The sequence below is a fragment of the Chaetodon trifascialis genome, chromosome 2, assembly GCF_039877785.1.
Source record: "Chaetodon trifascialis isolate fChaTrf1 chromosome 2, fChaTrf1.hap1, whole genome shotgun sequence".
In the NCBI taxonomy this organism is placed as follows: domain Eukaryota; kingdom Metazoa; phylum Chordata; class Actinopteri; order Chaetodontiformes; family Chaetodontidae; genus Chaetodon; species Chaetodon trifascialis.
In genome coordinates this window covers 2770898-2787962 of record NC_092057.1, presented here as the reverse complement: position 1 = coordinate 2787962, position 17065 = coordinate 2770898, and the positions used below count along the sequence as shown (strand labels likewise).

The following is a 17065-nucleotide window of genomic DNA, read 5'->3' as shown; positions in this document are numbered from 1 at the left end:
CGTCGCGAATGCAGTGCAGTTTTTTTAAATGGTGTAATTTTAATTTCAGGATCAGTTTTGGTAGCTGTTTCAGTTTTCTCCTTGTCAACAGATCCCATGAAGCCAACAGGTGAAGCCTCTGAGCCACAGACCTCCTCTGTGGTCAGGACTCACCATGGAGCCACACCGTATCTGATGTGGTCCTCTGTAACGATACCGATGTGTGATTTGTGATTTTGTGCTGTATGAAACAAACCGACTCGACTTGACGATGATGGACATGGGCGCTATCTTTTGAGTCAGTTCCACATATGCCGCTCTCAGCAGCAGTCGTCACCGAAAACACTTCTCACACTGAATGTTTGAGTAAGACTCACTAAACACTACAGTGTCCAGCTGTTACAGGAAATTACTCTGCTTCTTTCAAAGATGAAAGTTTGTATTTGTGACCCCGCAATAACTGATGTTTGCACCGCTTGGGGGCAGCAGAAAGAAGTTCTGCAAACAACATGATGAACCATCACGTTAGAAAGTGCTGCAGACGAGTCTACGAGTGCTGAGCGTTTGTACATCGCCGACCTGTTGTGGAAATTCTGTGCTGCTGGTGAAGAATGAAATAGAGACTTCTGCCAGCCGACAAGGTTTTTATGTTCTTTGCAAAGAAAAGGTCAATCATCACACGAGCGGTCGAATGAAGAAAGACCCCAAGCATGGGGAGAGCTAAACATTTATACCTTAGGAACACCCCCCTACCCAAAGGTGTGTATTCGTACCTTTTGGTCTGCTGTAGGTATCGGAGCCGACTACCTAGGGGGTGGCTCACACTGGAGGCATCCTGCAGGACTTTGTATGTAGACATTAAGAGGTCTAGACATCAGAATTTAAAACACAAAAGGACCTGATATCCTGCGATCGGCTGGCGACCGGTCCAGGGTGTACCCGCCTCTCGCCCATTGACAGCCGAGATAGGCTCCGGCCCCCCCGCGACCCCGAAAGGGATAAGCGGCATGGAAAATGGATGGATGGATGGACCTGATATCCTGGTGAGGAAATGGGAGGTGGGGTGTCTCAAGTAGATGAAGTACAAGGAACTGAATGTTACGTGTGTTAAATCAAGGCCAGAACCCAAAAACGCAGAGTCACAAATCAGGGATTTATTAGAAAACAAAGTACAACCAAAAATCACCACGAGGGGAAAAACTCAAAGAATACAAACAAACAGAAAAACTCCAAAAGGGAGAGACAAGACTTACGAAAGCTTGTAACAAAAAAACACGCCCTATGCAAAAACTGGCGGATGGCACAGATACCTTCAAATTACACACTACCGATACGATAGGCTAGAGAAAAGCTCGAGAACGAGAGACACGAGAGTACACGGCTGGACTCAGGAATAGTCTGGCACAGGAATGAGTGTGAGTGGAGCATAAGAAGCCGGCTAATTGCCGATGAGCTGCAGGTGCGTCTCGTGTGCCTCGCCCCCGAGCCGACGGCCCCGCCTCTCCGCACCGAGCCAGCTGAAGCAAAGGGAAAAAAGAGTAAATATAAATTAAAGTGCCTGAACAAAACCTGAGACCATGACACTGAAATTGCCATTACAAACCTTCTATCCTTTAAAGCTGCCAAAGCTGCTGTAACCAGAGTGTAACCTGCAGGATCTAACTCGTGGTATATGTTCACTTCTTGTCTGTGTGTCTGATTGTGATCACCTGTGTGCCATGCATGCCTGCTTCTGTTCACCTGTGTCCAGGTGCTGTACAGCGAGAAGGACTCAGAAGGTCCCCCCAGTGTTCAGGTGGCAGCAGGAGAGGGGAGCGTGTCGCTGCTCCTCGGGGCTCTCCAGAAATACACGGTGTACATGCTGCAGGTGCTGGCGTACACGCAGATGGGTGACGGCCCCCCCAGCAACCCCCTACTGCTCCGAACCAAAGAAGATGGTAGGATCCCGCTCTGACCTTTCTGTGCAGCAGTTTGCCTTCTTCTCACCTCAGTCGCTGTTTTTCACCTCTTTACACGTCTGCTGTCAGCGCAGCCAGCAGCCTCTTTCCCTCAGTCCACTGCACTCAGCGCACCCCTCAGACCCCCACCACAGCCCAGACATGGAGTACACATTGTGTGTGTGTGTGTTAGTGTGTAACGTGTGCAGATCTGTTCAGATGCAATCACAGCAGACTTTCCAGGATGGCGGCAACCTGCTCCGGTCTGTCTGAATAATAAAACACAAGCACACGGGCACGCACACACACAAGCACGCTCAAAAGCGCACACACAGCAAGACTTACACGTGCACGCTCGTACTCATCCTCTATCAAACAGTGTCACGTTTGAAAAGTTTTTCTCATTTCAGGATGAAACAAGAACGGGAAAGTCAATTCCCGGCAATGTATAATGAACCTCCCTCCTGTCTGTCAGTCAGACACATACACATACTGTACACACACACACACACACACACACGCACACACACACGTACACATTTTGACATGTATTCAGTCATGTGGAACGTGTATTTTTATCAGGAAAAAAGACATTTAATAAATAAAATTACATTTTCTATTTTGTGTCTTTAGAAGTGCCTCTTAAAAATGTATAAGATGCTCACTCTGCGTGTGTGAGCGTGGGGGGGGGGGGGGGGGGGGGGGGCATATGCACATACATCTGTGAACCTTGGGACCATCATACCAGAAATGCTCTTTCCCATCACACTACTGAAGGAGTCTCTTTGAGCGTCTTTCTGCTGCTCTTTGTGTATATTATTACAGTTTCATTCTGCTGCCAACGCTCGTCTGTGCTTCTCTCTCCAGTCCCAGGCCCCCCTGTCAGGATGGTGTTTCCAGAAGTTCGACTGTCATCAGTTCGGGTGGTTTGGCAGCCACCCACAAACCCTAACGGCATCATGCTAGGTACAAAAATCAACACACACATGTGCAAGAAATGAGATATTTGAGAGCAACATTGAAATCGTAATCCTGTGTTTTACGCTTGTGATAACAATAGATGTGCTTTCAGTTGCTGAAGGACAGAGATTGGCTAATAGAGAGAGTGAGTTAGCTGTTTTAAACTGGTGCACACACACACACACACACACACACACACACACACACACTCACTCTCACGCACACCGCTGTGATCTTTCAGGGAAGGAAGGAAGTAAAAGCCGTAAAATGGAAAAGAGCTGATTCTGTTTTTAGCTTTCAAACAAGGGTCAGCTCGCTCCTCACCACTCCCCACTTCACTGCCAAGGTTTGTGTGCTTGTGTACGTCTGTGTGTGTGTGTGTGTGTGTGCGCGCGTGACTGCGTGTGTGTCAGTGATCAAGCTTGTACCTGGGAAAGGGACTATTATAGCTGCTGAAGCGAGACACCTTCCCAAATGCATACATAGCCTCACATATAAACACATATCAGTTGTTTCTGAAAGTGCGAAGTCCAGCATGCAGAGCGAATCAGAAAGAACAGATTAATGAAGAACAAGAGAGGCGAGAGGGATGTGAGAGCTGCTGAGCCGGAAACAGAGAGAACACCAGGCGACAGCAGAGAGGAGATGTATGGAGGTGAGGGGAGGGACAGGTGTGTGTGTGTGTGTGTGTGTGTGTGTGTGTGTGTGTGTGTGTGTGTGTGTGTGTGTGTGTGTGTGTGTGTGTGTGTGTGTGTGTATGCACTGATACTACATAGAGGACTGGAACAAGTTTAACCAACGGAGTGAGGACAGATTTGGAAGGTGAGGACATTTTGGCCCGTCCTCACTGTCTGACAGAGCAGCAAAGGGCTGTTTGAAGGTTAGAATTAGGTCGTGATGGTTAAGGTGGTAGGCCAGCCCGTATCATCAACTGGTGGCCTATAGGTCAAATCCAGCCCATATATACCTGAATATAACTGAATTCAGAAAATGTGTCCGTCTGATGTAACACACCCGTGGAAGAGGCCCCCTCCTCCTGAGAGTGACTGTCCCTTAGCTTGCCAACCCGACAACGAGCCAAAAGGTCCGTAATTTATAGCTCACCCGCCGTACGGATCGTCAACAAGGGCTCAGTCATCTGTAGCTGAACTGGGGGTTTTGTACAGAGCGCTGGCTGCCTCCTTAGTGGAGGTCTTAACTAGCTCAGTATCATGATGGATTTTCAGTGTATTTAGGAGTCTGTTGACACTAATATAGACTCAGAAATATAACTTTAAGTTAGAGGAACCCTCCACAGTGTCTGCTCAGAAGATCTCTGGCCCTTGGACAAAGCCTTGTCTGCCTCAGTCTCTCGCTGGTCCAATCAGAAGAGATTATAAATGCATTGGTTAAATAATATTTTGTTAGGGGCAATTGTTCCAGACCTCTGACCTTTGAATGACAGCGCTGAGAAGCCCTGGGCTACAGCATCCATTACGTCAACCAGTGTCCTCACAAGGATAGAAGCACAAGCATTTGTGTGTGTGTGTACGTTTCGCAGAGGGGAGGGAGTGGAGCTTGTCCTCTCAGTCGGGAGGGGGGGGTCGAGCAGGACAGTGTGAGTGATGTGTGACTGTATTGTAAGGGGGAGGACATTTAGTGCGACACCACTATGTGACAGAAGGATGAGTGGGAGGGCAAATCTCTCTCTGTGGATCGCACAAACACACAGTCCTGCTGTGTCCTTGCTAAGTACGAGGCGCGCGCGCGCGTGTGTGTGTGTGTGTGTGTGTGTGTGTGTGTGTGCGTGTGTGGAGACCGTATGCGTGTACCTGTGTGTGTTTATGCAGATACAAATAACTGTAGTCCCCCGGTTTCTCTAGCACTGCCTCGTTTCTCCTTGGGTTCTCAGCCCATCGGGGACGGACGCAGAAGGTGGACAGAGGAGAAACAAGACCACAGAAGCTGCACAGTCTCATGTGGCAAAGTGAGGCATTTGTGTTATCACGTGACCTGTCTTTGAATGTTACACAGCCACACGAACATCCCGGTGGCAAATACAAGCTGCATCCCAGTGAAGGCTCGAGTGGGGGTTGTGTCCATACACCAAAGCAGGGCAGCTGAAGGGGGCCCAATTCTGCACCATGTCGTTCTTTGTGCTTCTCACTTCTTATGAAGTAAAAATGCTCTTTTTTTTCACCCCATAATCAGAAATTCCTTTTTCCACACTTACCTGTTGTGCTGTTTATTCATCGAGATTGTTTGGCTTGTCTTGGGTTGAACTGTACTTTTAAAAATGTACGACTCCTAATCATGAATTATTTTTCATTATCTGAGCTCGGTGACACTCTCTGAGGCAGATCGTACTAAAAATGTGTGATTTCTTAAGTGTGCTGTTGATGAACACTGCTGTTCCACAATGCAGCGCTCGAAGAAAATGGAGGAGCTGCTCAGCCGTGCAACATCAGACATTCGTCTCTTTCTGAAGTTTAATTGACAGTTTGATTGCAGTTGCACTTTGATGCCAGTTGCCTCACGTATTGCATCACTGCCTGTTAGCACACAACTGCGTACCACTCATGCTCTCTGCAAAAAAAGTACCACAGCAACTGCTTCATTAGTCGTACATACTGTAAGGAACAGCAACAGTGATGGTGGTGTCCACGTGTGATCACAGGAATCCCTTCCAACGGTTTATGAGTGTGGCACTTTAATCAGGGACCATTCTATATATGAGAAGGAAAATATCAAAAATTAAAAGACAGTAGCAGTAAACACAGGATAAATGAGTCATCCCCACTTACTTTGATTAATGCATTCATAATCTTAGCGTCTACCGCTTCTTTGGGCCTTACAGCAGAAATGCAATACAAAACACTTTAAGAAGAAGAAGATTCCTCTCTCGTCACATACAGACATTCTCAGTAAAAACAGTGAAATTCGTTCTCTTCATTATAAGGAGGAGCAGTGGGCAGCCAGTGTGCGGCGCCCGGGGACCAGCTCCTGCTCTGAGCCAGCATCTCGTTCAAGGACACTTAGAAGAGGACTGACCTGAGACGCATGCTTTGATGGTGGGAGAAAACCCACGCAGGCACAGAAAAGCCACAGCATTCAGTCACAGTTTGGACAGAAGAAAACCGTCCATAGATCTTAGATATGGTGATGATGATGAGGCTAAGCCTGGAGGCGTGACGAGACGAGAAACGGACACAGGAAGAGCGTGTTCTTTCTGTTAGCAGCAGACAAGGCCAGGGAGCGCCGAGCAGCCGAAGGCAAAGACGTGCGTACACATGCGCAGTTTGAACGCCAAGTAGGAAGCTATGACCGCACATGGAAAGCGGAGATGGGCTTTCAATAACATGACACAGTCACTTTGTAATGGAGATTTAGCCTCCTGCAGCTGAGGGCAGCGACGTCCTGATGATATTCAGTGCAGAAGATAATGCCGTGCTCTGACCCAATTGTTTGGATGCAAGAGGATTTGTTATCTTGCTGTTATCCATTAATCTTCCACACACCGTGTTCACATTAATATACAATCAGAATATCTGATGAGATTATCACCCGCGCAACCAGATTAGGTGCCTCTGAGCAGATTACCGCCCTCGGTTTGACTGCGAACCACTCACCTCCGCACACTTGTGTGGATTTGGTGCACCATGCAATCTTCATATTGCGAGCCTTTGTGAGTCCAGCGGCGTGTGGAAGGCATGGTCGGGGATCAGTGGTTTAAGTGTGTGTGTGTGTGTGTGTGTGCGTGTGTGTGTGTGTGTGTGTGTGTGTGTGTGTGTTGAGGGGTGTTAGTGTTATTACATGGCCTACTGCACATGAGACAGAGGGACAGACACGAGCCGTGTGCACCGTGGGTCATAGCCAAGGGGACGGAAGAGAGGGTGTATGTTTATATAATGTGTGTGTCAGGGAATGTCAGTATGTGAGCTGGGACGTGTGTGCGTGTGTGTGTGTGTGTGTGTGTGTGTGTGTGTGTGTGTGTGTGTGTGTGTGTGTGTGTGCGCGGTGTTCGATGACAGAATTATGACTTTCTTTCCAGCTTTTTTTAAAATGTTTTTTTCGTAAACGCAGAGTCTCAGGGCTCAATACACAGACAGGTACTTATGGCAAAGCAGCTTCATAAATCAGATCCCTGCAGAAAAGACGAGGACAGTTTCAGGAACTGCAGAGAAGTGTTTGTATGTCTTGGTGCGGAAATGAGAGTGTGTGGTGCGCGGCATTGTTTTCAGGCTTTTCCAGTCTCGTATTGTGCCGTCTTTGATTCCTGTGGGCTCTGTGATCTAAAGTAGGCCACAAAAACTCAGAGAAACACACAAGACTTTCACACAGACTTTCAACCGTCTTCCTCGTCTGTCTGTCTTTCCTTCTGTCCCTCTCAAGGTTACCAGATCTCCTACCGCCTGGACAGCAGGGACCCTCAGCGCTGGACCACAGTGGAGGTGGGCTCCAACGCTCGACAGTTCACCGTCACAGGACTCTCCCCTGAGCAGACCTACGTGTTCCGACTGACTGCTCGCACTGCCGTGGGCTGGGGCGAAGAGCAGGAAGCCCTGGTTGTTACCACTGAACGTAGAGGTGAAGGACACGCACCTACACTTCAGCTTTACATGCTGTTTGATTAGCTATCATATGTATCTCTGGCCATGAAGACAAAATGCAGAGAGAAACAGGGCCAGCATGGGATAAAGGTCAAATACCTCTTTCAGATGTTTCGTTCATTACATTTAAAGCCCTAGAAAACATACATACACACACACATCTTACTGGTTTGAAATGGTTGAACATTGGAAAATGGTGATGTCACATACGTCCATGCACCAAACACAGTGTACCAATATTTGAACCAAAATCTGGCATCTGTGTGGGGTCGTTGATCGAATCAAACCCACGCAGTCCTGATGGAGCAGATTCACTGAGCTCTCCGCAGAGCGAGGCAACATCAGGTTCCTCTCGCCGTGACGCGTCTTCGCAAAGACGCCCCACCAGCTCTCCACAGCTCCGAGTCCCCCAGGCTTCAGAGGAAGCTGTGACGCCGTCTAACAGCACTGTTCCCCCTCAAAAGTTTTTTCCCTCTGTTTATCATCATGCCTCTTTGCCGCTCGTCGATACGAGCGCCACGGCATCGAACATAATGAGTCTGAAGCTCCATGTGGAGCCGGAACGTGTTGACAGAAGTGTTTTGTACTATACGACGTTGTAGGGAAAAGAGGTAGAGGAAATTTATCAGATGTTGCAGGAATTTCTTCAGGATATTCCACCATTGAATCAGACGTTCACTTTCTCCAGCACTGGCACAACAATCAGATGAGGTGTGGCGATAGATCTGGGTATGCAAGAGTCGGTTTGCACCCTCTGAAGGGACCTGCACGTGCATCTGCATTCGTACAACAGCCAGCACGAATGTCCTCTCTCTGAAATGACCTGTGATTGGCCAAAGTTTCCCGTCGCAGGTTAGATTTCCTAAAGCCTGAAAACAGTAAAGAGGAGGTGCAGAAGTCTCGTCGGTTCGCCTGCTTGAATTACAATATGCTGAAAGGTTATTAAGGAGTTTTCCCCAGTGACTTCTAAAATAAACTGCCTCCCACAGCTTTATTAAATAAAACCTGGAGATGTTTTCTTCAATGTTTATTGTTGCTTATTAAGTCATGACTATTTAATGTTATAGAGAAATACTTAAAAGTTGAAACCAATTTTTCTGGAGCTTTAAGACTTTTAATAGGCCAATAACATTTTGACAGGCAATAACAGCAGCAGGTATAAATGTCTGAAGGTCTAAATGGAGCAGAGTCATCAATAGTGTTGTTTGTTGCACTGGTGATTGTCCCGCTCAGTCAAACTGTGAAAAAGACCTGTAGAAGTAAACAGTATGTGGTTGATGGTCACTGATGGGGGCGTTTGGGGATGATGACGAAACTTTAAAGAAAGCTTCCATCTCAAGAGCCTCTGAGGCTCCAAACATTCCCAGGCTTTTCTCTCGTTACATTGAAAGAGGTCGAAACTGTAACTGTTTTAATCCTGAACCGGTATTGAAATCCACACTAATGAAACAATGTAACAAATGTTTTCATTTTATTCCTGTAAAAATAAATTCTCTCCGTCGCTGGATAATTCTACAAAAGTAATTGGGTGTTAGCTTGAACTAATGAAGAGTAAAATGTGCTTTTTTTATGCACTCCCAATATATAAGGGTCATGTGTCTCATGTGGCATTTGCACCAAAGCACTGAGAAACTGTAATCAAATTCACATTCAAGTATTGTAATACATAAGCGAATTAAACGTGCTGAATAAACCACAGAATGCTTGAAGCTCTGTAAATGAGACAATTTTAAGCAGGACTGCCTCGATTAACGTTAATAGTTGTACCTGTGATTTTCAAAATGTTTGCCATTGGAAGTCTATTGAAGGAGACAACTCCAGCTATTCTGTAGCTCGTTTCATATTAACTCTCAAATGGAAAACTTGAAGCCCTACTCAGAGGTGTAATGAGTTGTAGCTGATGTGAAGTCCTCGCAGAGGAGCTTCAGACGCAGAGTTCGGACAGATTATCAGCACATCAACATGGGACATGCAGGATCTATTGTTTCTGTGCACCAAATATTAGCACAAGATAAAAAGTATGACCTTTTCCATGTGGGTGACATTTTACATGCAGAACAAGACCAAATGACATTTAGAAACTGAATTACATCACTGATGAAGAGCTGCTTGGCAGTAAATATAGATACTGAATTCACCAGGTATTAACCCTCCTGCAGGGACATAATGAGACTCCAGAAACTGTCCGTGTCCATGAGACAGTAGTCCATCAAGAAGGGGCGTCTGGCCAGCTTTGTGAAATTACCATGAAAAATTGTACATTACTAGACCAAAGACCTTTGTAGCATTCAGTGTGTTGGTAGGATCTGGAGAACATGCCAAACTTAATTGACTTGTTGAGTGAAACAACAAGAATTATTAGCCTCTCTCACTCGACTGTCTCGACACTGGCTGCTTTCTCCCAGCACCATGCTCTGTGGTGGGCGGGTGAGAAATGCACATTTAGTAGGTGAGAAAGAGAACGAGAGTGGCAACGTGTTGCAGTAGAAGTCTTTTTTTTGCCAGAGAAGAGAGTAGAAAGCAAGCTCTGAAGCCATAAATCTTACATTCTACAACAAAGTCGTTACCGCTGATCAATAGTTCTGTCTGCGCTCTGCAGTCATGGTAATCTTCTCTTTTAGGGCAGCTTAAATGTTGCTCATTTCTCCTTAACGTTTCATCTAATTTTAGCAGTCACTGGCCTCATCATGGGGTATAAACTGTGAAATCGCAGGAATTTTAAAACAGAAGCACACTCAAACGTTAAGTATGACAGCCCGTGCCGATGGCGAGATGTAGGAGGCTGAGCAGCGACAGTTACTCTCCGAAGACAGTTTTGTCTCTGAAAACCTGTAACAGAAGAAGAACGTCCTCCAACACGCAGTCAGCGGCCAGAAATGAGAGCAGATTTTTACAGTGACTTGACTTGTGAGCAGGGCAGCTTTTTTCCTTCAATTTAGAAACAAAAAAACTATACTATATACTATAAAAACTTTTTATGTGGTCGAGACTTATGCTCCATTCTCTCGTCCTGCTTCAGCCAACTGCTGTCGTGTCTTCAGCTCGTTCAGAATGAAGCTTAGTACCTCAGTATGAAGTTTAGTATCTCCGCCGTGGTTACAGTTCACACAGTGACACGTCATTAGAAGGAAGACTTTACTGCTCATGATCAGGATGGTCACTAAAATCCCACTTTTGTGTCTCAGAGGCTGATCTGCCTTCGAGGCAGGCTGCTGCTGTGTGTGTATGTGTGGACGAGGTTGTATAGGTGCCGTTTTTGGTTACAGTTCATGAAAGATTCAACGATGACAGGCAACATTCGAGGAGGATGCTGTTCTCTTAATTCTGAGCTCTAGGCAGGAAAAGCGACAGCCAGCTGTTCTGATGAGCACGTTTATCACTGCAGATGTGTCACATTAGCCGTTGCAGACTTGCTCTATGAGTCTTGAGTGCTTTTCATCATTGTTGTTGCTGCTGATGAGCCTACTGACCTCTGACCCTGTCACATCTCCACGCTGCCCCTACACTGCCTCTACTGCTCATCTTGAGGACGCGTAGCATTCATTTGTGAGGTCGTGGAAAAGCAACACTCCAAACAGACACAGGATACGAGACGCACACGTGAACCCGCAGTCGAAAGCAGGTCTGTCTGTGGCTTAACTGCTAACAAAGAGTTGAAGACAGTGTTATGCAATGTTTAGCCAAAGCAAGGCCACATTACAGATTTTTAAAAGGAGTTTTGTGACCAGAACATTCCAGACAGCAGATCCATCATCCATATAAAGTACGTCAGTCCACACGAGCGTTAGTTACAGGCTGTCAGTGATGTTACGTGACGACCTGAACGCAGTGTTTGTTCTCTGAGCCAGAGCGTGGCCCGAGGAGCCCGACTGTTTCCAGCGTGGACTCAGAACTGAAGATAATTACGTTTTCACCCTCAGATGCTGCTTCCAAACAACACTTTTTTATGGCCACTTGGGGAGCAGCAGATATGAGCTGTAAACACAGCACTTATATATTATCACCTTAAACTGTTGATATTGAAAACCTGTTGGCAGATGAGCACAGTAGCATGTTTACACATCCAGCAGTTATGGAGCAACATTCATTAGAGGTGGTGTTTGTGTCCACCCGATGAATGAAAGTCCAGTAATTACACTCCTTCAGCACTGCGTCCGTCTCCATCAACTCTTGAGAGAAATACCTGACTGTTTAGATATGCTGATTAGAGCGGTGACAGTCAACCAAAGCAGTAAAGTTGCAGGCCGTTAAACCCAAACAGTGAGCTGAAAGATGCTAAAATGCTCTGGTTGATCCAGTGTTCATTTTAAAATACTGATTACAGATATGTAGATTTGCCATCCTGATATTTTTGTCTTCTTTTGCCAGTATGCCCTTCTAACTTTTAATGATATTCATCTCATTTCAGGTGTTATTTAGTAGAAAGTGAGATTTTCATAACTTTTTGGATTATAAAGCAGGTCTGGGTGCTCTGTAAATACTGTGGAAGTATCAAAACGCTCAATCCGCTGAGACGTGCACACAGCCCAGATTCAGGAACTGTGCCTTTACACGAGCCCTGTCACAACTACACGGTCACCGCCATCAGCCACAACCCCCAAAACAAAGGACAAGGATCCTGTTTATAGTCCATTTGTAGTCCGAGTAGTACCGACCAACCGCATTTGAGCAGGCTTTGGTGTGGCGAGCAAAAGCGGCAGAATGCATCTCTGAACCGGTTTAGCTTCTTATTAGCTTTCTTAAGTTTACCTTCATTCAAATGTCTGTTCATAGAGATTAGCCAAAATGTTGAGGTTGAAAGTCAAGCTGCTACTTGGACTGCTCACAATAACCTGCATATAGAAAAGGAAGCCAGCCAAGATATCTGTTATCTGTTACTCGATATATATGCTGGCTCATCGAGGGGCCTGAAATAAAGGTTGTTGCTCCCAGAGGCTAAATCTCCCCCAGATGAGAGTCGATGGGCTCCAAGATTGGCGTTTGTATAACATTCTGTGAGCAGGGTGATGTAACCCGTTGATAAAGATACCTGCAGAGCTTCCCACCCGAGTGAAATATCACTTTAAAAATAAATTTACAGTGGTGTCTCAGTAGGCTATCGCATGAATAACTTTGGTGTGAACGAGGCGCACAGCCTGTGATATATGTCAGCCCTGATCTCTCTCTCCAGTTTTCTGTCAGCCGGCTCTGTGTATGTCTAGTAAAGCATTGAAATGCTACAAAAGTCCCCGTATTCAACTGTAACAGTGAAGTGGATTTCTATGAAAACCTGGAATCACGATGTCACATATTCTATTTGGAGCTATCAGCTTGTGTAGTGCGTTTTAATTGGATCAGAAATCATAACATCAGCAGCATCATTATCAGGATTTCTTTGGAGTAGAATTTAGTGGTTCTCTGTTCCACTTCAGCAACATAATGGCCTATTCTCACTGCGAGATAGACAGAATAGCCTAATAGAGATCTCTTTCTGATGATGCTGAAGAGCCCAACTTAATCCCTAGAAAAAGAAAATTGGCTTTTTGAGTGTGGTTGTGCATGTGTGTGAGGTAGTGCGCGTGTGCATGAATGAATTAGAGAAAACCACAACTCCCTCGAGAGAGATTTATCTCTGCTTGTTTTGCTCTCCAAGAGGGTGATAACTGATAAGGTAATGGACAACATACAGGAGCATATTTAGCAGAATTCATCCCCCAACAACAGTATTTTTCCCTCCTCTCACCCCGTTTCTTCTTTCTTCCACACGTCCAACGCACTCCTCTCCTCTCCCTTGCGTAGCAGTAAACAGTCATGTGAGTGCTCAAAGGGCAGCGCTTGTTCTGACAATTATGAGTTCATTATCAGAACATGATCTTAACCGCGGAGCAGAACAAGAGGAGAACAGACAGGAGACGTAGATGCTATCAGGGAAACGAAAGAGGGAGATAATAGTCGAATCTTGAGGGGACTGAAGAAGAAGGATGTGATGGGAGAGGGGAGGCAAACAGATTTGACTTAAATTACTTGTGATAAGGATGAATGGAGGGAGGCAGGCGCATGTGTGGATGTCAGGCTGCGTGCATGCGGCCGTTATTGTGCACGTGTTTGAGAACATAAGTGCAGATTAATTAGACTTCAGAGAGAATCGATAATGCTTTTATTTCTGGACTTAATCGATAAGGTGACGCCCCTGAAATTAAACAGTAAAGCCCCCCCACACACCTTGTTTTTGTTTGTGTGTGTGTGTGCGTGCATGTTTGCATGCACGTCCACTAATCACACAGCTACTGCCAACACAGTTGTACAATGATACTGACTCCCAGAGCCATCTCTCATCTTCTAATTGAATAGCGAAGACAAGTGCACACACACGCACACACGCACGCACACACACACACACACACAGAGTCTGTTGAGAAATTGTTAAATTGTTCCTTTGATGCTGCAGTGGTTTAATGTCTTGTTTCATTTAAACATACATATGCAGTGCAGCAGTCACGCTGGTGCATTTGTGATGTAGGTGTAGGCTGCATGTCCCGTCTTAAAAGGTGTTTGCAGCATACGGTTTTTAATAGTCTCCATTTGTCCAGGTGAGGATTCGTTTCAGCATGCATCGCTACAGGATAGGCCAGAATTAATGAGTGAAGAAACATATTGAATGCAGATGTTTGTATACAGGGAACTCGGCTTGTTTATATGCATTTATGTGTCCGGGCTACTCTCAGCTCTCTGCAGTAAACTGGCTTCTCACATGTCAGCTATACGAGCAGCCGGTCCTCCCATCGGCTTTTTACACACATGCATGTGTATGACTTCAGACAGAGAAAGCATAACTGCACCCCTGAAGAGGAAAGATTATTACAGGTACGAGAAGGAAGCGTATTTCATAATGATTCCCTCCAAAGTGCGACTAAAACTGAACTCAGTGTACCCTCCAGGAGTCTGAACGTGTCTAAATATGTTTCCACCACGACACATCCCACTGTGTGTGAAGAGAAGCTATGCTGTCTCGAGCTCGCCCCCTCACTGTGGTGTCAGTCCCCCAACGCACGCACACGCACGCACACACACACACACACACACACACGTATGATAATAAGAGCGCTGAAGTTATTCAGGAGGCGTGTGCTTGTACTTATCTCCAATGCAAAATGTGTTTGCTGTGGAGATAAGTGTGTCTCTGTCCTGTAATTTGTCACTGTGTCTTAATCTCTTAACGTCTCTGATGAATCGAAATACGCACACGTTGATGCATGTGGTGGTGTGTGGTTACCCAATCACACAACGTTAAACTACTAAATGATGTCATTTTGCACACGAATGAATGTTTCAGCTATCAGAATATCAAGCAAAATGTTTTTTCATCAAATTGAAATTACTCTACCAATCAAGTCATTTGTTGCTCTTTCTTCCCTCTCCTGCTCCCACTTCCACCCCCTCCCTCCTCATCAACACTGGCCACCTCACCACATCCACAGAGCGTCCCCAGCCGCCCAGGAAGTTGTCTGTCCCTCAGGACGAGGTGGAATCTCGCCGTCTCCGCCTTCACTGGGTGACGGGTGGCTCCGGCTCCTCCCCGCTGAGGTACTTCACTCTGCAGGTCAAAGAGCTGCCCAGTGGGGACTGGATCACACACACGGCTGACATCTTGTACAACGTGACCACCTGGACCATTGACAGGTACACACGTGCACATATGTACATTCATACACACGCACATGAAAGGCAACTGACTGCAAGCTAAACCCCTCCCCCAGATGATTTTCTGTTCACAGCTTAGCAACTATAGCTGCGTTTGGCATCCCTGTCAAGCTTTTTTAAGTGTCCAGAAAAACCAAAAACACAAGAGCAAAAATCTATGATGGGCATGCTTGCTCTTGCATAACATGCAGATGTTAGCATGGCTTTCATGCCTTTCATACTTTATGGGTTGCAGGTTACAGTATAAAAAGCTCCGTTCACTACATCCACTGTGTTGTATTTCCCCACTGTGTGGAAGCCTGTCATGGATCAGCGTGTAGGCTAACATTAGCATCTCTGTCCTGCTCTTTGTTGGATTTTTGGGAGGTTAACCTTCCAGCAAGGTTACCCATGATGTATTATATTTAACAGACCGATCAGGTGTTCCTTATCCTAAAAGCCTGTTGTGATGTTGGCTGCTTGCCCAAATATGTTAGCTAAGCAGCTCAGAATTATGTTTCAATGAAATAACTGATTTCACATTGTTCCATCATATTTACAAACATTAGATTTTAGACATCATATTTATCATATCTACATTACAATACAAGCCTTTTTGCCTGGACCTGTTAGCTTTAGCATGCTATCATGTATGAAGCCAGGTACATATTTAAGACCCTTTTACAAGATTCTTGAAATATCAAAAGGTAGGCAGCAGAAAAGGTGTTCAAATAACTTGTTGAGCTAACATTAGCTTAAATAGCTTGCTAGTTCAAGCTGATAAAACGTTGAGCTGACATCAAGGACCCATTGTTTCTGCCGCTGTGGTTATTGTAAACCTCATATGTGCTCTGCAAGAACGGGAAGCTTGACAGGTTTAGCAGCAGCGCTGAAGGCGAGGCGGGGGGTTACTTAGCAGTCAGTTGGCTGTCTCAAGTATCCTTGAAGAAAACAGCAATGAAAATTCAGCATTGCTTTTGGGGGTTTTTTGCATTCTCTTAGTCCCAACATGGCAGCTTTGGTTAGCATGACATGCTGGACTTGAATTAGTTAAAGCAGTCGGTAAAAAATTCTTGTTATGTTTATGCATCCTTGGGGAGAGGAGTGGATGGTGGGGGGTGGGGGGGTATTGTGCTGTGAATTGTCACAGCGAACAACAGAGAATTAGAACAGGAAACGGAAAAGTTTTATTTATTTAGCACATGACGTACCGAAAAGGTTTGTGGACAAAAAAAGAGCAGAAAAGCAGCAGCAGGGAGAGCAGCGTAATCATAATCACTGCAGAAGCGTGGAGGATCTCAGTCACCTAATCACACAGGCACAGCAGGAACCGCTCTGCCTTCTTCTCTTAGCGCTTCTTTTCTCACTCTGCCTTCGTGCTTTCAAGTTTGTGTGCGCCGTTTGTCTGTTGCCTCTCCCCACAGCGTTCTTACCTTTTCGTCTGTCATTCCTCTTGTGTTCACCACCTCCTTCCCTCCTTCAGTCCATCCATCAACAGCCAGCGCTGTCAGAAACCATACGGCCGACATTTTTTTCCTCGTTCATCCTCGAGTATCACATCAGCTCATCCCTGGATGAGGGTGTCATTCCTATTGCATGTCTTCTTTATCCATCCATCTCTGCGTCCCTCCTCCTCTTCGTCCTGGTGAGACTGTCGTCACGGCAGCAGGTGATAATGGTCAGAATGGATGCCACTTCCCTGACGGCCTGAGAAGCAGATCTGTGATGAGGCTTCGCTTGTGTATAGCGTGCACTCCCCGCGTTGTCTTCTGCTTCGTGACCGCTGACGAGCACTCGGTCGCGAATTCTATCACAAGGCTATTTGAGATGCTGAAGAGTGTCTGCGCCAGCCTGTTTCAGCCTGCCTCGGGGAGAGTCTCTCTGCCATGATGGTGGTGCTGCTGTTGTTGTTTTGATGCAGTTTTCCAGCTCGTTCTATCA

The 17065-nt window shown here is 46.0% G+C and overlaps 1 protein-coding gene across 2 annotated transcripts in view; it reads left to right on the top strand.

Moving 5' to 3' along the window:
* Positions 1-17065, top strand: part of sdk1b (sidekick cell adhesion molecule 1b) — a 234843-nt gene that overhangs the window by 199833 nt on the left and 17945 nt on the right. For both annotated transcript variants that reach the window (XM_070981407.1, XM_070981414.1), the window contains exons 28-31: positions 1730-1916; positions 2784-2882; positions 7248-7442; positions 14923-15124. In XM_070981407.1, the coding sequence (XP_070837508.1) occupies positions 1730-1916; positions 2784-2882; positions 7248-7442; positions 14923-15124 (683 nt within the window). The remainder of the gene's footprint in view (positions 1-1729; positions 1917-2783; positions 2883-7247; positions 7443-14922; positions 15125-17065) is intronic.